The following is a 26891-nucleotide window of genomic DNA, read 5'->3' on the forward strand; positions in this document are numbered from 1 at the left end:
CAGACTTTTGCAAAGTACCTGGTGAAGAAATACCTTTTCTGGGATGTTCCCTCATCAGAGCAATTGCTGGAACAAATTGAGAAGCAGGAATTTCACACCTGCACTTTGAGACATAAGTTGATAGGTTTTTCCATAGGCAATGTGAGAAGTTACAGAGTAGCTGTTGAATTTTCAGTTAATTCTATTTGTGCTGAATGAATAGTAAAGGACTAACTCAAGATCTTGGTTTGCAATCTAGGAAATTTATAAATTACAAATTGTACAGAGATTTCAATACCCTCCTTTTTCAGGCCTTTTTATGCTAAGTGCCACATTTCAAGGGAGAATGAATGAAATTACATAAATACATTCTCCATGTGCATCAAAGCAGAGGTGCATGGATTGGATGTGCTTTTGCTCCTGCAGCAATTTGGATTCTAGTGCTAATTCATTCTTTCTTTAGCTGACCAGGAAGGACAGAATTTAGACATGAACATTGGTTTTTGCATTTCTGTATTCAAAGCTCTGTTCAAAAGAACAACCTGTAAATGCTCTGTGGGGGTCCAGTTCTGCTCCTTGCTGAGTCCAGTTACTCCACTGAGTCATGATAAACAAATGCTGTGGGGTGTCTGGATGCAGTGACAGGTACTACAGTGCACAAACTCTGAGAGCTGCTGCAAGCTCTAAATCAACGCCTTTGTGATTCTGGGGTTTATATGAATCTAAAAATTGCCCTGCTTGACCACACCATTGGGCTGCTCCCATCCAGCCACAGGTTTTTTCTCTAGAGAGGGTAGAAGGAGATGCTATTTAGAGGCAGCTTTCAAGCCTGGCCCCTGTCTGGGCTACACTCACACTTCTCAAGTGCTGACTCATGTCTGTCCAGAGAAGCTCCTGTCGTCCTCTTCCCAGAATCTGTGCTCTGGAGCTCTGTGTTGCAATTGCCCCTGAGGATTAGAGACCCCTTTTCTGCCATCACATGAGATAGCAGTCAGAGGGAGTTCCTGCTCTTTCCTGAGGTGTACTACCAAGAAAAATGGCCCTGAATAGAGGTCTTATTTTATTTCCCTGCTCCTGCCTGAATGAGGAATGAATAAAGACATGCCGTATGATATATTAGGGGAGTTTTCTTCTCTCTTTGGCCCTTTGCATCATGGCCCAGTGACTTCTAGTGCTGGGTGCCTCTGTCTCTCTTCTGGTGCAGTGATCTTTGAGACTGAAGTTTGCAAAAGTTCCCTCCTGCAATAGCCCATGTAAAGTTGCCTGGAGCACACAGCAAATGATGCCTAGAACCTCTAGAATCTGGGATAGAAGCCTGCTTGGAGGGGAAGGATGTTGCAGCTATATTTTTTTAAATTGCTTCCTCTTTAGTGATTGCCTATATTCTTCCATTACCTGACCATGGGTCTCCATCTGTCTCTTTTGGGCAAACAGCAGCACTAAATTTCAAGGAGAGAAAACAAATTTTTTAACAACTTCTTTGTTTTGTTTTCCTCACTTGCCTAAACTTTTTGTGAGTGCCTACTTTGTATCCCAGCTGCTTCTGCAAGCCTAATATGCCTCTGTTTCTAAACCTGGCTTCTCTTTCCTGGTGCCCTGGGCTAGGGGCTTGGAGCATTTCTCTCTGGCCTCCCACAGCCTGTAACAGTGGGGTTTCATTCCCGTCCTCCCAGGTCAGGACCACAAGCCTACACGTGGTGGTGCAAGCTCTCCTAGCTCAGTCTCCAGCTTGATTTGTGATGGTTTCCCAATAATGGGAAGAGATTATGAAATCAAAGAAAGACACACAGATGAGGAAAGATATTTCAGGGCTGCCAGGCCAGCTGTTTGAGATCTCGGAATCAGATGGAGACAGAACACCACCACCCTCAGCTTCCCCACCCTCAACCAGGACATCTCCCATGTGTAAAGCAAAACCAGCCCCACCCCAGCCATGCCATTTTAGCTAATGGCCTAGTTAATAAATGGCAAATTCCAAGGGTAATCCTGTCAAAGCCTTCCTGACATCCTCAGTTGATAATATTAACCACAAACTGCTCCCCTGCTCGTCTGATTAATACCAGAAGAATTCTACTTGATTAGATTATTACTGAGGGGAAATGTAGGAAAGATAAATATTCCAGGGAAAAATGAGGCTTTATACAAGGGGGAAGTCCAGAGTGTCCATGGCTTGTAAAACTTTTCACCTTGTGGGGAGGGAGGTTTGTGATTGTCTTCTGCTCCCCAACAACCCTTGCAAAGGATGCATATCCCAGCCCTGCTTTGCCTGTAGCTCATTAATATCACATTGATGTGAGCTGTGTAAGCCAAGCAAGTGCCTACATCCTTGAAGGCTTGCAGACTTTGAATGTAAAGGCCTAACAGCAGAGACCCATGTAATTGTTCCCTTGAAAAGTCTGGCAAGGCCAAATTAGCACAAGTTTTGGGCTCTTGGCACACAGCTGAAAGTGGAGGGAGGAGCAGAGGTTTTTTTGTCTATCCTCTCCCTACCGTACTTCTTCCCTGGAAAAGCTGGAACAGTAGTTTGGAGGCTGGGTAAGAAATACAGTATTTTGGGAAAGATACTGGGCTGCTGCTCTTACTCTTTCCCACCCTTTCCAGAACTGTGGTTCTTAGTTATCTTATGTTGAGATGTCAGCTAGTCACACTTCTCAAGCTGCCTGCAGATTCCGGCAGGCATCACAAGATTCCTTACACATCGGCTTTTAAGTATTTATTGCCCTGCAGGCTTCTAGACATGGTGGGGGGAGGGGGTGTCTTTCTAAATGGATGTCAAGATTGTGATACAGAAAATGAGATAGAGCAGTTCTTCATCCCTGTTTTCTGATGCTGTCTTTGATACCTCTGCTGTCTGCATCCTTGCTTCTTCATTACTGGGAAGTACAACAAGGCTTGGTCATGTAGATATGATCAGAACAGGAGCAAATACTTAGGCACACCTGAGTGATTGTTTGCTGTGTGTTTCCCTGGCAGCTCTCTAAAACTGGAATCTGCTTTGCTGACCAGAGCAGGCATTAATGGGAAAAAGACATGTGGAGGAGATAAATGACAAAAAGGTTTTTGGAGTTGGATATGATTAGCTGATGTGTATAAATAGTTGATGGGAGGAATAAAGAGGACAGAGACAGACTCTTAGTGATTTCTACTGTAAGGGTGTTTGAACATAGGAACTGGTTGCCACAGAGGCTGTGGAGTCTCCATCCTCAGAGGTAATCCAAAATCCAACTGGACTGTTCTCAACGCGCTGTAGTTGAGCCTGTCGTGAGCAAGGGGGGTAGACTAGATGATCTCCAGAGCTGCCTCCAATCTCAGCAATTCTGTGATTCTGTAAGTACACTTGCAAAATACCTGTTAGAGGATAGTTGGGATAAGCTGACTTGGGAGGTGAAACTAGCTTTGGAAGTTCTCACAGATCCCTGGAAATATCCTAGCTGAAAACAGCGCTACATATTTTTAAGTCAGTTTTTTTTCCAGGACATGTGGAACATGGCCTGCAGACTAATTGATAATCTCAGCTGGGGAAAGGGTTGAACTGTAGTACTGCAGCAAAGTCACTGGAGAGAAGAAATTTTTAACCTGCCTCAATTATTTCAGATGATCTTGCATGTAGCTACACTTCAGCCCCTGCCCCCAAAGTATCGGGCTGTGCCATTCTCTCACACATAGCAAGCTTGGCATTTGCCTGAAGGTATGAGAAGAGCATCTAGGAGGTTTAGAAGGGGAGAGCTGAGAGAGCCCGAGGCTCTTCCACAAGAAGAATGAAGGAGAAATGTGATAACATCATGAAGTAGTAAAAGGCTGGAGAGACAATGCAGATAATACAAGGAGAATGGGTATAATTTGCTCTCCATATCCAGGGTATATAGGACAAAATTTCAAGGTTTTTAACTACAGCAAGGCATTGGGGAAAAAAAACCTTTATAGCAGTAAATCTAATGAAGCCCAGGAATACAGTGCAAAGGCGGCTGTGGCGTCTTTGAAGGAAATACTTAAAACACAGTATAAAAATTTCAGTCAAGGATGGCAGACTGAGCTGACCTGCCTTGGAGCAAGCAGATGGATAGACCAGAAAGTCCCTTTCTGTCCTCAGCTTCTGTGAATCCCTAAACAGTGGGAGTTCATATGCAGCAGAGAGCTTGCCTGCTGGAAGAGGTTCCTCTTACTGTCCCCCCACTCTAGTTTCTAACTCTAAAACAGCAAGAGAAATTCATTTTACCCTGTGGTTTCCTTACTCTTGAACTGTCTCAGAATGTAGGATGCAGCATTTTTTGTGGCTTTTCACATCTGATGATGTCACCAAGTTCAGAGTTAGTCCTGGGTCCAGCCCTGCCCTTTGCAGGGAAGCTTAATACCAGAATTGGCCTTTTTGTTGTTATTCTATTCGTGGTTATTCTTCTTCCTTGTCAATAACCTATCTAGAAGACCTGTGTGCTGCAATCATATAACTTGCTGCCAACGTCAGCATGTGTAAAAATGTCATTGCACTTTATAGTGGCTCCTAACATGAAGCAATTCCTTAGGAGAGGGGGTGCGGTGGAAAGGCAGGCAATCTCCCTGGAGTGAGAGAGGCAACCACTGCTTGTTAACTGATCTTGTGGAAGGAGGGGAAATAAGCTGACAAAAACAATAAAAGGTCATAATGCATAATAATTTGGGCATCAACTTCTGTACAAGAAACCTTTCTAATCCAGTAAAAGACTTTAAATCCTGATCTAATACATCCATAGGGAATTCCCCACCAAATATGTCTTATTCCCTTCTTATTTGCACCCTCCCACACCCTGTCACAGACCACAGATAACATTTTTAGGCATGCTGTGAGTAAGCAAGAGGAAATGGGTCCCACTGGTAAAGCAGGCAGTTGGGGAGATGAAGTTTTTTGCTTTAAAACATCTTCTCCAGAACCTTCCTGGTTTCAGGATCAGCTTTGGCAATTCACTAGCAGATGAGCAGGGATTTTCAGGCTTTCACCGAGTTGTAAGTTGGGAAACCAAAATTGCTGAGGAAAAGAAGTTTCCAAGTCTCCCTCCCTTCCAAGCCTCCAGGTCATAGCACCTGTTCAGACCATCTCTCATTTGGCCCTTCAGAGGAAGGCACTGGCTTCAGCAGTCTCCTGCTTTCTGCAGCCTGTGCTTTAGAGGAGCCTTCTCAAGTGTGGGTGAGCATCACACTGCCCAGGAGAGCCAAACCCTGTAATGTGCTGAGAGAGCAGACTCTCTGGTCCTGGCATTTCTTTATATTCCAGCCCACAGCCATTCCCTTTCTGAGAAACCTAACCACTTTGTGTCCTTTGTTCCCTCCCTCTCAGCTCCCTGGACACATCTGCTGCTATGAGATGTCTCAGCCAAGGATTTTGAGCCAAGATATGAGGGAAATGCTTTAACCAGATGTGTGCCCATGCCTGTCACTGAACTTTCAGATGCTGGTATTTAAAAAGATTGTCATCTCCCCTGCCTCCCAGCAAGGTGAGTAATGGGTGGGACAGCAGCATATCCAGAAAAACACCTCTTTTTCAAATGGAAGCAGAGGAGGTTATAATTCAGCTGCAAAAATTTGCTCCAGGCTGAAAACTTGGCAAACAAAAGCCTAGCTTAGGAGTGATTTAAAAGGAAACAACAAAATCAGGGCAGTCATTTTGGGTGGAGATGAGGGTCCAGAGCTTGAAGATCATTCTTTAGTGGGGGGGGGGAAGAAGGAGCAGCTCAAGACAGAGTTGCATTTGGCTCTCAGCCCTACTATAACTAAGCCTTTCAAAGCCAGGAGAATAAACTTAATACAAGTCCAGTCACTAACCTTTTGTCAGAGGAAAGCAAGGCCCCCTGTACTCTTTAAGGCAGAGTGGATGCAGATATGATGGCGCTAGCTGAATTCTTCCTATTGCCACTTTCTAAATATGGATTTCCCTGTACCTTAAATTGTCAAAGCACATGAAGTCATTAATACTCTGTTTGCCCAAGAGGTAAAGAGGGGCAACCCTTGCTCTTCAGCATTATGACTCTCCTCAGGCCCTCTCTTCACTCTGTGCCATACCACACCTGCTGCTCAGCATCTGTGCCCTGCTTCTGCCTTCAGCATTGCACAAAGCCATGCCACAACAAGCTGGAGACCTGAACAAGAGGATGACTGCTCCTAGCAGCTCTTACATGGGGCTTGTTCATGGTTCCAGGGTCACAAAGCTAAAGAAGAGGAAGAGGTGGTTGGCTGCATAGCAGCAGAGACCAGGATACCTCTAGAAGGAAGGCTTTTTCAGACCATTATCTAATGTCCACGGCATACATGGTTGGCCGTGCACTGGGCACAGGCCTTGAGAGACAAAGACAAGGCCCAGCCAGTTCCCCTGCCTTTTGTTGTTTCCAGACCCCTGGGCCCCTCCAGCCTGTGTGCCTATGCATAATTGCATTGCAGATTCCCTTTGAAGAGCTGTGACTGGGAGATTTTCCTGATGGAGCCTCCACATATCAGGTTAGGGAGGAAAATGTAATGGTGGCATTTTAGACAAACTCCTCAACCTACAGAAAAGGGCTTCACACTGGAGTGGGTTAAGCACTGGAACAGGTAGGCCAGCAAGTGTATGAAAGCCCCATCTTTGCAGATTTTCAGAACTCAATTTGATAAGGACTAGAGCTACCTGACATGGCTTTGCTAACTCTCCTTATTGCTATGCACGCTTCTAAAACAGCCATTCCCTTGGCTGCCTGATGGAGTGTTTTGGCTGTACCAGGTACCAAAGAACAATAGGCTAAATGAATGATCAAAGACTCCCTCCTACTGCATGGTTTCACTCCCATGTTTGATTCCATCAGCTTAAAGTGACACAGGCAGTCATGGTATAGATGGGATGCTACTTAATTTTGCTCAGAAGAGGCCTTCTTTAAATGGCAGCACAAATTAAACCTCTCTGGTTTTGTAACAGGCTTCTTGTTTTCTCGCAAATATTTTTGTATGTGTTCACAGATCCTCCCTTCAAGCATCTAGAGGCTGTCTGAAGAACTTACTGCTCTCCAGCAGCTGACAGTGCCTTGTTTTGCTTCATATAAAAGAAATGCACTTTAATTCTGTCCTTTCTCCAGGCTTAATGAGGCAGGTAGAACCAGCCACTACAGAAACTTTTAGAAATAGATCTGTTTGTTCAGAAGCATTGGAGAAGCTTTGTGCTTTGCTTAGTACTTCTTGCAGTATTAAGAGATCTCTTACCTTTACTGCTATACTGTATGATTTGAGATCAGGTTGTTAAAGCATCACCTCTCTGAATATCTCAGCAGAGTCAACTCTACTGGGATGTTGAGGAAGGCTGTTTGAGATGCTGATGCTGTCATGTATTGCCATTTCTAGGGAAGACTGAAGCCATAGAGCATGGAATCCAGCCCTTCTTCTAGCTACCCAAGGGCAGTAAAAACATCTACAGACTGATCTTCTACAGCTGCTCTGGAGCACTGGAACTTCCAGTTGTATATGTTTTCAGGGCACGAGCCACCTCAGGAAAGCTGCTTTTCAAAAGGTATGTCATCTCTTGTTTAGACTAGAAAAACTGAAAAGGGAAAAAAAGAAAAACATTTAGCTTTGGCATCAAAACAAAGCAAGTCTTTATTTTCCCTAAGCTTCTTTAATTGTGCTTCATGCAAAAGAAAATTACACTGTAAAAATGAATGGGGATGAAGGTAAATACAAGGTACTGCATTGGAGATAAGGTTAAATCAGGGCCCAGCAGAAAGAATATGGCAGTGGAAGAAGTTTAACAAGTTCATTTTATGTGCCACTGTGTCATGCTTCCCTTTGTTGCTCAAGAATGTTGCTTCACTGGTTCCTAAGGGTGTGAAAGGGCCATGCTGCTGGAATGATGTGATCCACAGACTGCATGAGCCACTATTGGGCTACCTTTCTATCTGCAAATTGTTGTTTTACTTGTATTACCGTTTTGCTGTGGACCAAGAACCGGTCTGGACTTTGTAGTCAGAGGTCTTCTGTAGTATGCCAGCTTGTAGAACTGTACTGTGCAGGGCAAAAGTGTAATGAGAGCAGGTGGGCACTCCAGTTGAATCAAGGGAAGTCAATATGCCTCTGTAGAAAGGATTCACGATGGTCAGGTGGTTTAAATGGTACCCATCTTGTGAGGAGCTCAGAAGTTTAAGTTAAATGCTCTTTAAAATAATGGAGATCCCTCTGACCTTTGCTTTCAAAGGGAGGAGGCAGGATAAGACGCTCACAGACTGTGTTGTGTGTACACATATACTGCAAAGGACAGGAGGAACCTCACACCCCTTGTCAGGAGGGGTAGAGTGCACTGTGAGTGTGTGACAAGCCCTGGCAGATACACACCTCACCACTGTGCTGTGCAGCCAGGCTAGGGCAGAGCTTACACCAAGAGCTGACAATTCTCCCTCCTGCCAGCGTTTGTACACATCCTACACTGCTATTGCATGGTCTTGTGTGAGTTCTGAGACTGGAAGAGCCAGCTGGTAGGTCTGCAATGCACTGCTAGAGATCTCTGAGCCTGTTTGCTTTCCTTCCCCTCCTCCAGTTCCCACTGCACCCCCAGTCCTGGGACAGATTCCCACTGAAAAGCAAAGAAGTAGCTACAGCAGAAGATTCCCAAGTTGCTGCCTGTGTCAACTGCTGCTGCTCCTGCAGCCTGTGGCTCGTGTGATGGCAGCAAGGATTCAGTTCAGTGATTTTTGAATCCTTCCTCTTATGGGACTAAGTCCTTTGTGTGGACACTCTTAAACCAGTTACAGTGGCCAGGAACTGATCAATGTAAATTTATAAAAGAAACAGAGGAGGAACTCTGTTTCCCTTCTCTTTTTCCGTGTTTCCTCTACCTAGAGGCACAGACAGGCCGTTCGATGACAGTGCCCAGCTGGTTGTTAGCTCAACCCTTCGTGGAAAAAGTAAATTAAAAAAAAGAAAAAGTGATCAGCCTCCTCCATCATTTGTTCTGCCCTTGGTGATCACAAAGTCTGTTCTGAAGCACCTCTGTGTGAGCTCCAAGTCAGTCCATTGTAACTTCCCCTTCTACCCCTTTCAACCTAAAAGACACTTTATAGGCCTTTGCTCTACAGGACCACACTTCACATGTGAAGGACTCAGAAAAGGCAAGGTAGGACTCCTGTAACAGCTGTAACTCAGATGGTTTTGCACACATATTATTTTTAGTTAATATAGATGGTGTTAACATTAATGCCTTAACCCTTGAGGAAGCTAGCTAATTTCCAGGTCGATATGGCCAGGGAGCTGGCTAATTTCCCATGTCTTGGGGAGAGAGCCAACAAGTGCAATGCCAGGGTGTTTCTGGCTGCTGGTGTTCCTGAGTGGACCACATCCGGGTCTGCACTTCATCCTGGGTTTCCAGCCACTGTCTGCCGCCCCACCACTCTCTGTGTGCACCGTGGGCTAAAGTGTCTTCAACAGCAACCATTACCAAGCTGCAGCTGCGTGTTGTGATACTGTCACCCAAAATGCCTAGAAGGGGACAAACTGGCAGCTTATTAACCGAGCTGTACAAGGCTGGCGGCTTACAAACAACAGCCACCTTGGTCTAGGAGTTCAGTGTGAGTAAGATGTAGCAAAACAGTGACACCATCACCCATACACCCGCTGTTGTTACTGAAATATGGGTCTAACCAGGAAAAGGCTGTGGCAAGCAGGCAGGAGAGGAAAAGGGAGGGGGGATTTCAAACACCACAGCCCAGAGAAAGAAAACCCTGCGTTCGTGCTTACGTCAGTAGCCTGTCTGTGTGCTGACCCCAGGCTCACCTGAGCCTTGGCAAAGCTCCCCTTTGTTCTGTGTTGGCGTTCAGAATCCAGTTATCCCACCACCACTTTGTGACCCATTCCACCCAGACAGCCTGCCCATGATTGCTTCATAAAGCAAGACCAGGAATCAAAACCAGGGCATGTTTCCTGAGCAGAGATGGAAAACAGCTGTGCTGGAAAAAAGGAGGGGTTTTCTGGCTGAGCAGTGGAAAATACAGATCAAGGCCTGGTTGTGCAATCTTCTCTGGCTGGCCTTTGGCTGCTATTGTGGCAAGGGGACCAGCTGGACTTGGCAGGAGGCTGCTGCCCGGTGATGGGGATAGCGAGAGAGAGCCTCTGGTGACAAGGCTAGAAACCCAGAGTTTAGTTCTGCACGTTTTACAGATGCTTGGGAGGCTGATAACTGGCATCTGGTGATGCTGCCCTCACCACTGTCCTGCAGTCAGATCTGTTTGGCCAGTCCCAGCTGGTGTTTGAATGGCTGGGCATGTTACTGCAAAGGCACAGAGCTCTGTAGGGCTACAGAGAAGCATCTACCCAGGTGTGAAGCTCAGTTCTGCCTAGTGCTCATAAAGTGCTCCCTGCACAGCCAGAGCCAGGGGATGTGGTTATGTCGTCTGGCCAGGTTCCTGCATCTGAATCCCCAGTGCCTGCCTGGGGACTGTGAAGGGAGGCTGACCAAAAGATCTTACAGCTAGAATCTGCTCTGCCACTGCTGTCCTCTGAAATCAAGGGAAAGATATGTCCTGATTTTACTAGCCTAAAATGCTGCTTGCTTCAAGCATGGCTTCTGGAAGAGTTCTTGATTTTTATCAAATTCAAAATCTCTAACGAAAAGTAAAGGAACCGGCTGAGTCTGGATCCAGAGGCAAGGGGTGTGGGATTCTGTCTGGTTTTTTAAAACTAATTATTGTGTACAAGAAGGAGATAATTGTGTACAAGAGCAGAGAGGGAAAATTAGGCCTTTGCTTCAGAGCCAAATTATCAAAAAAATTACCCTCGTCTGCTGAGAGAGCCCTGCAACCTCTCCTCTCCTCACTAAAAACTAAGGGGCAAAATGTGAGAAGGCAGAAGCAAAGGAAGTAGGCAGGACCATGAATCACCTCCTGGGCTGATACATGCCAGCTACGTTCCTCTCTTCTTAGCACCTGGAACAGCAGAAGACAGTATGATGAATGTTTTTCACTCTGCAGTGTTGGAGCTATGGATGTGCTGTAACTGCAGGGAGATTGTGCTTTTTACAGCTGGCTCAGCTACTGAGCTGAAACATATGGATCCAAACCTTGCTCTGCAGCAGCTTCCAACCAGTGTTCATCACTAAGACAGCACAACTACAGGGGAAAAAAGCAAACCCAAAACTGATCACTGCTACCGAGCGATGAAGGGAAGGAAAGAAGGAAGATGTGATATGGCGACCTGTAGTGGGGAAGAAACAGCAGAATTAGGCAAGAGCAGTGCCCAGAGGAGATGCAGAGGGAAGCAATTTTGGTCCAAATAGCAAACTTTGGAGTATTTATAGTTCTGAGTTGGGAGCTGAACAAAATAAACACACCCCTTGGAAGGAGTGAGGGACTTAAGGTTCTACTGAGAGCAGCCTATCTCTCCTGTAGGAGATCCAGTTTGATTCTCGAGATGCAGCTTACAGGGGGCTGCAGGACCTGGCTCCCGCGGCACAAGAAAAGAACAAGACAAAGAACAATGCATTTTGCTGTGGCAAGTGCACCTGCTTTAGCTATTACTGATTTAAGCCAGGTCACACTAAACTTGGTACAACAGCAGGCTTTGCACAAGTGCACACAAAATCAATTTGCTGAAACCTGGACAACTTTGTAAGATATCCAGACAAACAAAACCCAGATAGATACACAAAATTAATAGTTGGTTACTGCTTCAGCATTCTTAGGCCTTTTGAAAATGTAGCATTACTTGCAGATGAAGTCTCCAGTGCTTCAGTTTATGCTCAGTACAAAACAGGATGAAGGCATATTTTAGAAGTAATATGCAAAGTGACATGCTAGTCTTTTGGCTTTCACTGACTTGAAATAATTCTTTATTAAAAAATTGTCCTTCCTTTTTAACTTCTTAATGTGGCATCAGTCATGGTCATTCTTATGAAACAAACATTCTCCATCTGCATCTACTCAGCAGAGTCCAAATGGGACCTCAACAGTGGCTGAAACAAAATTTCATTAAAAAAAAAATTGTTCCCATGGAAAAGTTCCAATTTTGGTGAAATATTTCCTGCAAGAAAACAAAAACCAAACCTATCATTCAAAGGTTTGACCCAATGTCTGCTCTTCAAGAGGGAGAAGGGTAGTGGAGAGGAAGCAAGCGAGTGTGGGTTTGGGAGAAAAGAAGTCCTACCAATAAATGGGGGTAATGAAAGCAGAGGGAAGAAAGTACAAATTCCCAGGCATTCCAGACGTATCTGGTATCCTTTACATCCTGCACTCTGCTCTTCAGTTTTACATATTTCAGTGTTCCACCACAGAGGCAGCTGCATTTCAGTTGGGAGTTGCTATGTGAAGAGTTTTGTATAGTTGTTACAGGATCTTATGAGATGAAAAGGAGCTGACCACGGCAAAGAAAGTAAAATAGAACATGCAATCTTTTAACTATGCTGGAAACCACTTATGCCACAGAGAAATGGGTGCCAGGAAGCAAAAACTTCCAGAAGAAATTAGAAATAAAAGGGGAAAAAATAGGAAAAGTCACTGGTAGCTGGGAAAAGAGTGCAGGCTCATTACCACATCCGAGAAAAACAGCCTCTGGTTTTCTGTAGCTCTTCATCTGTTTTTCTGTTCATTTTTGTCCTTCTCTTTAACCTTGCTGGGTAAAACACATCTCCAAGGACAAAGAAAAATGATTTTCTTGCCAGTGCTGCTGACTTTGCAACCTGTCAGAAAACTGACTAAACTTGAAGCTCCTTCATTCAGTCACTTTAAAATATAGTCAGCATTGTGTTTAAAGAAAAAAATGAACCATATGAATTCAACACCAGGGTTATACTGCTGCATATTACAGCATTCTACCAGGCTCTGGGAGAAACGGCACAACTGAGGTGATGAGTAGTGTTACAAAGAAAGTGCTGCAAAATACTAAGCTTGGCTCTTGCAGTATAGTGAAGATGCTTCATTTGTTTCAATTAAATAGGTATTTTATTAAAGAATTCTTAGATCCAAAAAACTGGCCTGGGAACCAGAAAAAATACCATTTAGAACCAGGCTCAGGAAATGTGAATTAATTTTGCTAGGGTCACACTTAACCTTCCCAAGGAAAAATGTCCGAATTTTAACATTGGAGGGGTTGAAATCTACAGTGGGTGCTTTTGTCATCAATTACATTCATCTTCCCTGGAAGCATTTATCCTTTTTACCTGCACCGTAGGTGGGTGGAGAACTGTAATTTCTTTTAGGAAACTTTTCTGCCTCAGATTCCTCGCTGCTCCTCAGAGTTACACTTAGAGCCCAAACAGACTGGAGGGATTTATGGATTGGCAGGTCCACCTATCATCAACTGTCTCTGACAAACACTGCTTTCAAACTGTGGTTAGGACAAAGCAGGGGTAGCTTTTCAAAATCAGCCTCATCTTGCTCAGGTGACAACAAAAGAAGTGAAATTATGATTGGTCTATTGTCCATTGCCTGCGTGGTTACTGTATCCCTACCTGGCCCATGCAATTCATCCTTTCTTATATTCTAACAAGTGTCAGATTTTGGTTTATGACCCAAGTGCAGAGATGCATAAAATGTGAGGTTGTGAGTGCCTTTTTTAGGCTGTGTATGTGGGGGAGTCTCTTTGTGAAGTAGCTGGTTCAGATCCCTGGGCAAGAATAAATGAAGAGAAAACATGAAGAGTCAGCTATAGGAACAAGGTGAACTCTAGAGCAAGAGATGTAATTTTTCAATCAAGCTTTTAATGAAAAGATCATAAAATAACAGTTTCTCATCACTGTACATTAAGACTGCAAATTTCTGAATGCTGAGATCATATTATAATTTCTGTATCTTTTTATATGACACTTGAGTTGAAGCCACAACTATGTGTGGCTCTGACCTGAATTCAAGCTCTTGAAGGAAATGAACAGAACATTGCAGCAGGAATGTCGGCCTTTCCCTTGACCTCTCCTCCTTTCCCCCTCCCCAGGAAACATCCAGGGCTTCCAGACTGACTGATAGTTAAGGCTTAAAATGAAAAAAAAACCAAAAAACAAAAAACAAAAGGGGTGATACAACATCCCTTTTTCAGTTGTATTTAACATATTAAAATAAAATGGGGAAAAATATCCAGCCAGCCAGAACAAGATCCTCTCCTCATAGAAAAGTTATCCCCAGCCAGTCAAAAGTCCTGTGGAAGGTTAGAGGAACAGCTGTGCTGGGAGTGCTTCAATTGGTAACTTGTGACAGAGAAAGTTTGAACCAGCCCCACTCCTCAGGGAAAGCAGTGCTATGAAGTGGGTCCCTAACTGCCAACAGATGCCACATCAAGTGTGGTGGTTTAGACCTGCCCCACCACATGCCACAGGGGCTGCTCTGTTCCAGAAACACCGATCCCCTGATCCGTGTGTTCAACACTGGCCTTTAAAATGCTTAGGAAATTAGGGAAGCAAGGAAAGAAGATGGTGGCAATAGGAGACAATGGAACAAAAATGCATTTCTAGCTCTAAACTTACGTTTCAGGATCTTTAGGTTGTTAGTTAAAACAAGGAAAGCAGAATAAACAGCAGTTTTGATGTGGCAGAAAGATGAACCAGGGCTGAAACAAAGGAGTCTTCCTGACTTGGAGGACCAGCTAGGAACCTTACAGCAGAGCTGGAACTGCCTCACAAGGGTTCCCAAATCTTTTCCTCTTGCAAGGAAAGAAGCAAATTTAGCGATTATAACAGGAAATCATCAAAGGTAAAATTCCTTACCCTATTCTGAAAAAATGCAAAATACGAGGAGTGGAAGGAGCTGAGAAACAGCTTTTCCTTTTGCCTGCTTGTCTCCTGCACTAAAATTGGGACCATAAACTATCATGGGACTTAAAACATTGCAAAAGGTTACTTTCGGCTACTGAAAGCAACCCCTAAATTTTCTTTTTCAAGAATATGGCCAATTCTGGACTGCAAGAATAAGCTTATAGAAAGAAAGGATTTTACAGTAAATGGAGAGACTTTACTGATGTTGAGCAAATAATTATTTAAACAAAAACTAAAAAAAAAATGCCAAAAGTCTCTTTAATTATTCCAGAATTACAGCTCAGAGTTCATTTAGATTTTAAATTCTTACTTAAACAAATGTTTATCCAAACGTGCCATCTCAATGATGAGCATTTCTGCTGTCTGGGGACAGTTCAGTGTTTGCTACCTAGAGCCTCTTAAACCCACTTAAAGCGTAGGGAGGTTTTGTCTCTTTGTTTCTTTATTTGCTTTTCCCTTAACTCCAGCACTGCCGATTGGAAAGGTTTCAGAATTTGGCAAATATCCAGAAATCAGCAAACATCCTTTCTTCATGCTGATTTGTAAGGCTGTAGTAGGTGCTGACTCCACCAATACAGGAACAAGAAGCTTTGTAAAGCACAGCTTTTCCCAGGTGCTCGAGCCCCGTGCTGTGGGGAACCTGATGCTTCAGTATCGTTTGCAAGGCCCATCATGATATGGCACAGAGGCTGTTGGGTTTGGCACAGAGCTTCCTCTGCCCATCCTAGGCCTCAACTCCCCACTTTTGAGATCCTTATTGCTACCACAGTAAACAGTAAGTGAGTGATGTGGGGGACTTTAAAAAGGAGCTACATCCTGTCCTTCAGGCAGGACAACAGACTTGTCTCAAGTCACAAGCTGCAATCGGAAGCACACAACTATTCCTCAAGTGACTTCTACCTTCTCTGGATTTTGCCAGCAGTCACCTCAGATTTAATGTTGTTTCACTTAAGTGCACTGGATGTTTCTCTGGTCAAGACCCATACTCCTGCTTTTCAGAACTGAAGCAACATGGTAAAATACTGCTAACCCAGACTTTGAACCTGCACTGCTTAAAAACAATGCTTTCCACACACAAGAGAGAGAGGAAAACAAAAACAAAAACCAAACCAGGAATCTTAAAAGAGTGACACTGTAAATTGAAACATTTAAATACAGCAAAACATAAATTCCTCTTCTATGCAAAGCTACAAAAGTCCAGTCTTTGTATTGTCTTCACAGGTTATGGTTTATGGCTATGCTGAGAGTCTCTGAGATTCCTTTTTTCTTTTTTTTTCTTTTTTTTTAATATATTTTTTTCATTTTTTTGAAATCCTGTAGAGAAGACCCTGCGGACACATCTTTGTGTTTGCAACTTTCTGAATTACATTGCAAAACTGTGCATACAGAATCTGAGAAATAAATACATTCATTACTGCACATACATATTGATACAAAAACAACACTGTCAAATAGTGTTTGCACCATCTTTGTTAGATATTAAGACCAGGCAAAATTAATATTTCATTTTCCATCAGCCCCCCCTCAAATGTTTGAGGTGGCTTTGGTGTAGAAAATAAAAGCTACAAAGGGTCAAGACTAATGACGGGGAGCTTTCTTAAACCTTCTTATTTTTGGCTTTAGCGGTATTTTAGCAAACCATCTTCACTGGTCATCTTTAAACTGTTCTACCATGCAGATCGGCTTAGGTTTCCACCTAGGCTGCCTATAGGAGTTTTGTTTGGGCTCTGCACAGGACTGTAAGGTCTGGAGTGAATCAATCCAGCAGTTTCATTATGGGGCTCAGAGGGCCTGGAGAGCACAGCTCCAGCCCCAGCTCAGCACAGGGGGCGGCCGCTCGCTGCCCCCAGCCAGGGCCGGGAGTGGCTGTGCTCTGCCGCGGCAGCGGCCACAAAGCCTCACAGAAGCTGCGTGTCAATAGCTCTTTGGTGTCTTCTGTGATCTTTGTGGCTCCTGCTAACACCCCCAAGTGCACAGAGCTGGGCCTTTGGGGTTTTTTTGCCAGGAATTTGTTTTTTGGAAGTTTTGCAGTAAAGGACTGGAGAACAGCCCAGCTCCCCATGGCTAAAGTTAAGGAGAGGTGCTGGGTACAGCAGCTCCCAGCATCTTCCAACATCCTTTTCTATCCCTAGAGCTTCTTGCATCTCCCTTTGCCCGCTTGGTTCCCTCAGACTCGTCTGAGGAAGAGGGAGGCTGGAATGCCTCTACAATAGTGCTTGGGTCTCACTCCCAGCAACATCTCTCATGGATTGAAGAAAAAAAACTTCTACATGCCATATTTCTAATTGCCCACCCTCTCCCCACCCTCCCCGAGCAGTGCTGGAATGCAGGCTGGGACACAGATCCCCCTCCCAAGCTGGGGAACACTGCGTAGCCTTCAGAGACAAACCAATGGAAAAAGCAAAGATTAATTTTGACTGGCCCCTAGATCTGTTGAGGTCTGAAACTGTAAAAGTTTATGTAAACAATGAGATAAATATATTAGTACTTTTCTGAGCCAAGTGAGGTTCCATACTCATTCAAATGTGCTTTGGTTTAAAAAATAGTTTTGTGAATTTGGGTATGAGCTTCTTTATTCTTTTATACAACTTTTGCTATTTTATCTTTTTTTTCCTGTTATTCCGAAAACATTCTGGAACTAAGTGACTAAAGCATATACTTAAGCTGCCTGGCCTCTTTTTTTTTTTTTCTTTTTTTTTCTTTTTTTTTCTTTTTGTTTCCTTTTAAATTGTTTTATTCCTCTTGAGGCTCTTTGTGTATTAAAAAAAAAAAAATCAAAATAAAATAAAAAAACAAAAATGCAACTCCCTCCCCCCCACCCTAAAACTCTTAAAATCTTAAATATGAAACTAGTGTTTTGCTTTCTCATTAAAATACAGAAAAATGTTTGATACAATACTATGTCGTACAAATGCAGTTGAGTGTTTAGGCCCCAAGCAGGCCTGAAACAGTCCCTGAAGTTTTGAGTATTATTAGTTATTAATTATTACTGTCACAATTTGGAAAATGTTGTTTATACTCAATCTATGGAACACAACTTTACACAGCTATTTGAAAAAAAGAACATAATTTCCTTTTGTACAATACTCTTGCTGTACACAGACTTTATGTCGTACTGTTTAAGTGCTGGGGAGGGGATAAAAAAAAAAACAAAAAAAACCAAAAAAAAACATGCTCCAAAAAATAATTTTTTAAAAATAGCATTGGGTCCTAAAAGTTCAACGTAATTCTCAAGGCTTAAGAAGCAAATGAAGAGGGGGCCTGGGGTGGGGGGCGAGAAGCTACATCACCCACACTCGTGTAAAAATGGAATTAAAAGAGGGGGAGCAGGGGTTTGTCTGCTGGGGAGCTCCGTGCTGATGCTGCCTCGTGCATTGGGGCTGCTCCCCGGCTCGGCCCCCTCGGTGCCAGCGAGAGCTGCTGTCCCAAGGTGGCTTCTGGCAGCTCCCGCCCACGTCCCCAGCGCCACTGCAGGGCAGAGGGAATGGGGCAGACCCGCATCCAACCCCCGCAGCACGGACAGGGCTCATCCCTGGCCGGAGCCCTCGCTAAGGGAGCTAAACCCTGCTTTGGAAGTGGGTCCTTGGCCGGGGGGCTCCAAGGGGAGCCGGAGCGGGGTCAGCTCAGCCTCGGGTGGCTGGAGGGGAGGTAAAGGCGGGGTGAAAGTGCCGAGGAACTCATCTTGCACAGCTGTCCCTGGGCTCTGCTCAAATTCGCTCTGAGAACATGGTGGATGGCACGGCTTTCCCTGTCCTCCCCAAAGACTATTTTGGGGACATTCTCAGGGGGAGTTGACAAGGAATCAAGGAGAAAACAAGTCAATATATATTCAAAACTGTGGAAGTGCTAAAGACGCTAAAAGCCCACTTAACCCCCGAAAAGAAAACAGCGCGTCTCAGCACAATGAGACAAAACCTAAAGTCCATGCACCCCTCTCGCGCTCCAAGGCTCGCAGGCGTCCGGGAGCAAGCGGACAATGGCACTGGGAGAAGCACACGGGAGCGGCTGGAGAGAGGCGAGTGTTCCCTGTAACGTGACACCAGGCCAAGGCTCAGCGCCTTTGGGTTGTCTATTGCTTGGAGCCTGGATTCCAGTTTCCTCAGTTCATTCAATTGACCCAAAAACTTCTCATGGACTAATCTTCCTTAAAAAAACAAAAACAAAAACAAAAAAATAGAAAATGAAGCTTATATTTCTTTGTTTTAGTCAAACATGCTCACTTTTTTCTTTTTTGGTCAAAACTTTAAAAAATTGTTTGTTTTTTTTTAAAAAAAAGACAAAACGTGAGGTTTGGTAAAACTTACGTGTAGAGACTATACTGGTTTGAGTGAAAAAGAAAAAAAAAAAAACGAAACACCAAAAACCAACAAATGAAAAAATGCAAGTGTAAACCTTAGTCATTTCAGAAGGGATGATTCTACTGGCTGTGAATTTTTACCACCACAGTCACGGGAGGCTTGAAATAAGCCATAGCTTTCCACAAGGTCACGCCAACAAAGTCAAGGGGGCCAAGAATCGGTGGGCAAAGTTCTCTGTCTTCTCTCCTAAACCAATAGCAGCTGTTGGCTGTGATGTCTTATGCAGATGTTGCAAGAACATTTTGTTTCTTTTTCTTTTTTTTTTTTTCTTTTTTTTGTGTGCGTGTGTTAAATTGTCTAAAAGGGAGGATATGAAACACTTTGGTTTGCTTTCTCCTCCTCTCTCCCACCTTATTGCACTCTGGATTCTAGTAAATTATAGGCTGCTATGCCCTCACCCTCTGTCCTGCCAGGTGTTTACAGACTGACCCAGATGTGCTGGGGAAGTGGAAGATGAGGGGGACATTTTCCCCTCCCCATAGTATCCAGACTCAATAAACAAAGCTGGAAAGGGCCCAAAAAGCTCAGAGAAGTTTTCTGCTTTTATCTAAAAGTGACTACAGACAGCCAAGAGACTGCGAATTGAGCCAGTCCAAGCAGCCAGCACAGCCTCTAGCTCAGTGTATTTTTTGCTTTGTCTTTGGCCAAGCTTTGCTTTAACATTTCTCTAGTTGACTTTTGATGGAAGGACGGGGTGGTAAAAATCCATTAACTTTAATTTAGCTTCTACTTTTATACATTTAATTACTTACAATAAAAGAAAAAAAAATGCCTAATCTTTCACTAACCATCTTATTGTTCTCATGAATTCAAGAGGTAGCAAAGGTAACAAGTCTGTCCACACAGACTTGCTCTTTAGTGAGGGAGGAAAGCTAAAAACATACACACACACAAAAAATAAAATAAAAAAATAATAAAAAAGTACCTATGGAACTTGTAGCAAGTCCAGCCTACATCAAACCCCCTCCCCACCCACCCACCCTAGAATTAACCTCAGACCTTCCAGTTCAAACATTCACATAAACGTTACAATGGTTTTTCCTTTAATAAAACAAGTACCTCTAAGCAAAGAATATTCATACGAAACTACTAGAAAAGTAAAGACGACCCCCTGCTCACTGAAAGAAATTCCCAGGGCATCCAGTCCCTGTTCAGTCATGGGTAAGGCAAAAGAGGTTTGCGTGTTTTATGGGAGAAGGTGGCACGTGGTTATGCGTGCCAAGGATAAAGACCAAAACCAAAATGGGGAGGGATGGTAAGGGAGATTTTGCCTTTTCTTTAAGTGAAGTACTGGGGCTGGTGCGGCCCTGGGAGCTGCTCCCCCCACCATCGCCACCCCAAGGGACGGGGATGGGCTCCGCTACTGCCGTGGCTTTCCCACAGTCTCTGGAGAGGCTGCCAACCCTGTGAGATGGTCCACAGACACAGCTTCTGCACTTGAGAATGCTATTATTTCACAGCTACTTAGGCCACTGAAAAGGTTTACTCTATTTTCTTTTTAATGGCAAGAAATACCCCTGCTGAGTTTGGTTTTAAGAGAGGAGGTGAGTACAGTGACAGGAACACAGAAAGAGGCAGAGAAGGGGGAGCCAGCAGAGGCTGAAAGTTCCCCAAGGTACCCCTACCTGCTGCAGATAAGAAATATGGCAATGAAGTCGATGTGTGCAAAAAGAAGAGGCATTTCTTGCCAGGTCATCAAAATTTGAAGGGAGACTGGGACTAAATGCATCAGCTTGGCTGTGGACCTTTCTTTTTTTAAAAAAAGGAAAAAAAAGGAACTTTTTTTTTTAAATGTTAAAGCTACATTTGTTTAGGCCTCTCATGACTGAACAGAGTATGGGGAGTTGCCCCCTTTTTTGTTTGTTTTTTTTTTCTTTTTTCCTTTTTTTTTTAAGCAGCAAGTCTACAGAAAGGTAAATCACTGCGGATGGGCTTGAAGCTCATTCTGGAGTCTTTGGCTTATGTGGGAGAGGTATGCATTCGCAGGTGGCTGATCAGATTGCGCTGCTGGGTGAATTTCCCACCACACAGTTGACATTCGTAAGGTTTTTCTCCTGAGTGGACACGCATATGCTCTGTTAGTCGGTACTGCCGGGTAAAGCGCATCCCACATTCCTCGCAAGCAAAGGGCTTGAGCCCCAAGTGGCTGCGCATGTGCCGTGTCATGGTGCCCCGCTGTGTGAACATCTTGCCGCAGATGTTGCAAGGGAAGGGCCGCGTCAGCCAGTGAGTCTTCTCGTGCTGCCGCAGCGTGGCTGGATCCTTGTAGCTCTTCTCACACACGGAACACTTGAAGGGCCGGGACTCCGCAGCGTAGGACTGATTGGGGTTGGACAAATCCTCGGCTTCATCCTTGCTGCCGTATGTGCCTTCCTCCTTGATGTAAAGGTCTTCCTCAGTGTGCGTTTCCACATGGGCATTGAGCTGCTCAGAGCTCGGGAAGCCTTTGCCACAGGGGATACAGACATACAGGTTGTCACCATAGGCCACTGGCTCAAATCCCTCCTGCCGGTAGACATAGTTGGCACTGGTATGGCCGCCACTCTCACTCTCGCTCTGGCCGCTGTCATCACTGTTCTCCTTACCGTTTTCCACCTCTTCCTTACATGGGTAGGGCAGGTCTGCCCCATAGGCCCCAGCCAGACTCCTCTCCACAGACTTGGACAAGGGCCCCAGCAGGATACCATTGGGCAGCCCTTCACCCTCGTCCCTGTCTTTGCCCCCTTCCTTTCGGTCAAAGGCGTTGTCTTTCTTGATCCACTCCTTCTTGCGGGACGAGTGCCGGAGGCCCTTGCGCTGGCTGCTCTCTGTCAGTGAGTGGTGGCACTCCTCGCTCAGATCCATCTCCATGGGGTCGCTGCTGTCGGCCATGCTGTGGGGGGCTCCGACACCAGACTCGTCAAACGATGAGGCACTGTTGGCTGCAGGGGCTGAGGCAGATTGGGGAGAGCCGTGCTGGCTTTCGCTGTGCTGCGTGTCATCGTGGGAGGCTGTGACAGGGAGCGAGGGGCTTTTTTTGGACAGGTCGAGGCCTAGCTCCTGGTCACCAGTGCTCCCATTTGCACTGCTGCCCCCACCGCCGTTCTTGCTAGCTCCCCTGCTTAAGGAGTGACAGTTCTCTTGGTTGGAGCTGCTAATGAAGACCTCGTCATCAGAGAGCTTTCCCTTTGACAGCTCCTTTGAGTGTGAGCCCTTCAACCCCTCATTTGACCCTGAATAGCGAGCTTGGATGACTGAAGCAGTGGAAAGTCTCTGACTTCTGGCAGATCTCCCAACACCAAGGCCACCAGCCTTGCTAGCAAAGGACTTGCCGTTCCGCTTCAGCTTCTTTCTGCAGAGAGCTGCCAGGTCGTGCAGTTGGAGGTAGCTTGCTGCGGTGAGGAGAGCATTAAAGTTCTGTTCACCAGGCTGGTCAGTCGTTAAGAGCTTACCAGTATAAATAAAGTCCAAGATCTGCCGGAACACAGTGGGGTTCACCATGTCCGTGTCTAAGTTTATCAGGTTGTCATGCAGGACAAGGGATTTGAAATACATGCTGCTGGCTGCCAGGATGTTCTTATGGGCACGAAACAGGGCATTTTCTACCACAATGATCACATCACAGAGGAAACCTTTGGCTCGTTGCTGGTTCAGCTGCAGTAGCAGTTGTTTGGCATGATTTGGCAGTTCCATCTCCACCTTCTCTTCCTCTCGCTTTCACCTTACCACCTGCAAAACAGGAGAATGAGAGGTGTGAGCTTGCTGTTTCCACTAGAACAGGTTACATTTAATAGACTGGTTTAACACAGTGCAGTCTATGTTAGGCTTGACACTGACTAGGGAGATCTGAGTACATTGAGCCCTGCAAGCTGTGATCCTGCAGGGAATACAGAAAGAAATATTTCTCATGTTAAGACTTGATTCGAGTCTTTCAAAAATCAGATTTGTAATTATCTTTTTACAAAAGCAATCGTCTTTGGCTGGAATCACTATTCAAAAGATACCAGCATGAAAACAATAGTTAGGTACAGGGGAAAGCTGTTCTCTCCTGACATAGATTTCAAGGGAGGATGAGAAGTGAGAAAAAGAGGAAGAAAAGAGAAGCATCTACTTCACTGTCATTTGCATATCTGAGCATGTAAAATAATTAGCATAAGCTGCAGCTTCCCTGCTTTAGCATGTAGTTTGTTTCTCGGCTGTTACATGTTGAAATCGTGTAACTCCCAGCTGCTCTGGGGTTGAGAAAATGACATGTAGCAACTAAATCCACTGAAGATGGAATTAATCACACTGAGGTGTGAATGGGAAACCTCCTTAAGAGTATGAAAAGCTGCTTTAAAAACCACTCCCCTGGCAATGTCCGTATCCCAGTCCATTGACATGAAGGGTTAGAATCAACCCTCAACTGGCTGAAATTCAGGATGCTGAGCTAGCTAAATGTCACCAAATGTCTTCACAAATCTGAAACAGTTTTCTCAAGTTAATTTTGTTCTGTCTTTAACTTTGAAAGAATTTTGTTTAAACTAATGGAGTCAAGTAACATATCTCAAGTCACAGTCTATCCTGAAATACTGTAAAGAAAGGAAAATTGTGGTTACCTCCATATAAAATTCATGCATTTCACAAACAGTGGTCATGATGTATTTTAGTTTAGATGTTTATATTTGCCTTCCCAGTAGTATGGACTGTAGGAAACACCCAGTTTGAGATACGTCAGAACTAACTGCAGTTGCATGTTTGGTAGATATTACAATCCATAAAAACCAAAATTTAAATCTGGGGCTGCATTCAGGAATCCAAGGTTAATTTTAATTTATTTTTCCTTGTTGGTTTTTCTTTTTGCGTGTGTGTTTGTTTGAAAGTGCCAACTACTATTTGCATTTATCTGTTAAAGCTGATTTAAAATAGTTTCTGAGGTACAAGAGTAGGAATTAAGTACTAAATTTACAATAACCCCTACTTAGCCTTCTACTTCCTTTCTTCCTTTCCCAGTTTATCATATTACTGAAACATTTCTCTTATCGAAGGAGAAGCAAGCCATAAATACAGAGAAATGAAGAGCTTAAGTTTTCTCTTAAAATCTTAATTGAGTAATTTTTTTGTTTGTGAGTCCCGCTACCACACTGTGTCCCATCAGAGTTCAAATGATGAAGCATTAGACTGCATTATCTTCCCTCTATGCCACATACAGGTACACAACAAAAAGAAATAAGGAATGATGCTGCTAGTATTAAAAATTGCTTCCCTCAAACCTGATTCCTACTACTTGGTGATAAAGATGCCATTTGGCAGAAAGGTGGTAATTTACATCATCCATTTCTGCACAACAGGAAAGTTTTGCTTTATGAAAAAAAGCTACCAAAAAGTAAACAAATGCAATATTTCCTCCAGCGCTGTTGCCTGACTACCCTGGTACTTTTCCCAACAGATCTGCCAAGCAGGTGCCTCCCTTTGTCCACAGGACACAGCTCTTCACTTGTTTTGCTGGTCAGCCTGATGGTTGCTTATGCTTTTACTGGAATTTTGTGGTGGCTCTTCAGTGCAGCAGCACCTAATTTAGCATCCACACAGATCCCTCTGGCTCATCACCCTGACCAACAGCTAAAAAGACTGCTCCGCTTTTCTGTTTGATTTTGTTTCAGCAATGGATGGGAATCCAAGAAGACGGTGGATTCACCACAATGCCTTGGTGCACATGGGTGTTGTTCCCAGAGCTCAGTGGCTTTAGAAAGGGCAGCAGCCAAAAGGAGGAAATACAGGCTTTCCATGGTGCTAATTCCACCTATAGCATATCTGTAATAGAAACTCACCCTGCAGAATCAGAAAAATGGGACAGGACAGAGACTACCTCCTCTGAGCAGTGCTGAGCACTTTAAAACCAAGATTTGATGTAATTAGTTACAACAAAGTTGCAGCACGGAGGCAGCGTGTCTGGTTTTAGTGGCTTGCTTCCAGAATTGCTGATTAAGGGGAAGAAGCAGCAGCACAGAGGCACAAAATACCCACTTTTATCTAGCCAGGCCAAATAAGAGCCCTTACTTCTGGGTCACTGAGATACATCGATAGGGGAGGACAAAAACATGGCTTGCAACTTAACAGCATCTCTCTATATAAATGCATCCTGCTCAAGATAGCAAGAAACAGCCTACTACTACACTTTCACTACAAACATACTGGTGCTTTTCCATGCATGTATCACACAAAATCCCTGGGTATGATTTTTAAGTGTTCCATAAAGGACAAATATAGGAAAGGAAGGGAAACGGTACAGCCAATGTTTTCTTCCTAAACGAAGTAGTAGTAGTGGTAGTAGTAATAGTAGTAGTAGTAATAGTAATAATAATAATAAAATGTTACTGAAGTAAAAGTGGGCTTATTTCCCATTGATGTGGCACTTACAGCAGAGGTCTAGAAATTGCTGTATATGAGTTGTTCTAAGCCTTAAGGCTTGCAACAGCTATTAACGCAGAATATTTTTAGTGTTTTACTTTTTTTGTTTTACTTTCTTTTTTTCTTTCTGCCTTAAATGATACTGAAACCAGGTAATGAGCCTGCAGAGAAAGCCCTGGAAACAGAGTTATAAATATAATTCTGCTACTGACCTTCATGAGGAAGAAAATGTTATTATTAAACTTCAGTATGTCTGCAGCATAAAAACTAGCATAGTACAAGTTGTTTAAATTACCTCTATTTATCCCTCATGTCAAATCTTACAGAACTATCCATGTTCAGTAGGACATATGTATAAGGTAGGCTATTACCTTCAGTAGATTTAAAAGCAGTGGTCAGGCGTAAGCACTGTAACATTGCCTATCAAATTTGAATTTGTTAGCTGAAGTCTAACGTGGCTTTAACAATCCCAACAAAATTAATGTAATGAATCAAGGTAGCAAAACCTTCCACCAAGCTTAGAGCACTGCATTTAAAATTTTGTCAGAATTGCCCACCAAGGGCTTTGACCAGGACAGGAGAATGACTCAGAGAACACTCCTTTGACTGACGTCCCTTTGTTGACAAAAGTCTTACGGCAACCTGCCTTGTGTATCTTGTGCAGTCCTCAACAAAAATAAGTCCAGTCCAGATATTTTCCAGAGGTGGCCAGTTACAAACCCCTCTTTGGCAGTGAGGCGTTTCAGAGGTGGAGGAAGAAAGGTGTGTTGGAAAAGTTGTTAGCAAAAGAGAAGCAGGCGTTATTCCTTAACTTATGGCATTCCTAGGATCTCACTTCTAACTGAAAGTAGGGGACTAAGGACAACTATGAGTTCAAATCCTGTATAAAAGTTATCTGCCCAAACAAATAGCAGGTGCAGCCTTAGAAAGGCCTTGGTATCCATGCATTTGCAGGGAGTGTCTCTTAACAAACCGGAACATTTGAATAACATCACCACGACCCCCACAAAGCCCTAAAAAATCACAGTGGGTTTCTACTTCTTGTATTTCGGTATCATTTTTAACAACCCTTCCTTTTCTGTTTTCTGAAAAAAAAAAAAAAACCCCAAACAGAAAAAACATACTCCAGAGGAGCCCTGGCTCAGAAAAGGCTCAGATGCATTTCTAGTAAAAAACCCAAACCCCAAACCTCAAGAATACATAGATGTATCACTGGGGCCACAGTCTTTACTCATTAAATGTGGTGTGCAAAATTTCACCCCTTTGCATTTAAAAGAGAATTACAGAAAGCTCTGGACAAATAGCAGCAGTGATGGTCTTTTCCCAGATTCAGTTTGGTTACCCCATATTCAAGACACACATTTTTCAGAGCAGTGAACCTGCTCAAATACTCCCATGCAAGGAGGGAATGAAACAGGACTAAGGCTCTCCACTACCTCCACCATATCCATGACACTGAGACACAGCACATGCAA

At 44.0% G+C, this 26891-nt stretch overlaps 1 protein-coding gene and 1 long non-coding RNA gene across 2 annotated transcripts in view; one reads left to right on the plus strand and one right to left on the minus strand.

The window, feature by feature from the left end:
* The first annotated feature begins 5315 nt into the window (after positions 1 to 5315).
* On the plus strand, positions 5316 to 11353 carry LOC125335069. The gene is made up of 3 exons (XR_007207331.1): positions 5316 to 5444; positions 7312 to 7477; positions 10974 to 11353. It is a non-coding gene; the product is annotated as an uncharacterized LOC125335069 (long non-coding RNA).
* An 8714-nt stretch (positions 11354 to 20067) lies between these two features.
* Positions 20068 to 26891, minus strand: part of HIC2 (HIC ZBTB transcriptional repressor 2) — a 49197-nt gene continuing 42373 nt past the window's right edge. Inside the window, exon 5 of the mRNA XM_048323084.1 lies at positions 20068 to 22755. Within this exon, the coding sequence (XP_048179041.1) occupies positions 21007 to 22719 (1713 nt within the window). The 5' untranslated portion in view covers positions 22720 to 22755 and the 3' untranslated portion in view covers positions 20068 to 21006. The remainder of the gene's footprint in view (positions 22756 to 26891) is intronic.

The sequence above is a fragment of the Corvus hawaiiensis genome, chromosome 18 (genome assembly GCF_020740725.1).
Source record: "Corvus hawaiiensis isolate bCorHaw1 chromosome 18, bCorHaw1.pri.cur, whole genome shotgun sequence".
In the NCBI taxonomy this organism is placed as follows: domain Eukaryota; kingdom Metazoa; phylum Chordata; class Aves; order Passeriformes; family Corvidae; genus Corvus; species Corvus hawaiiensis.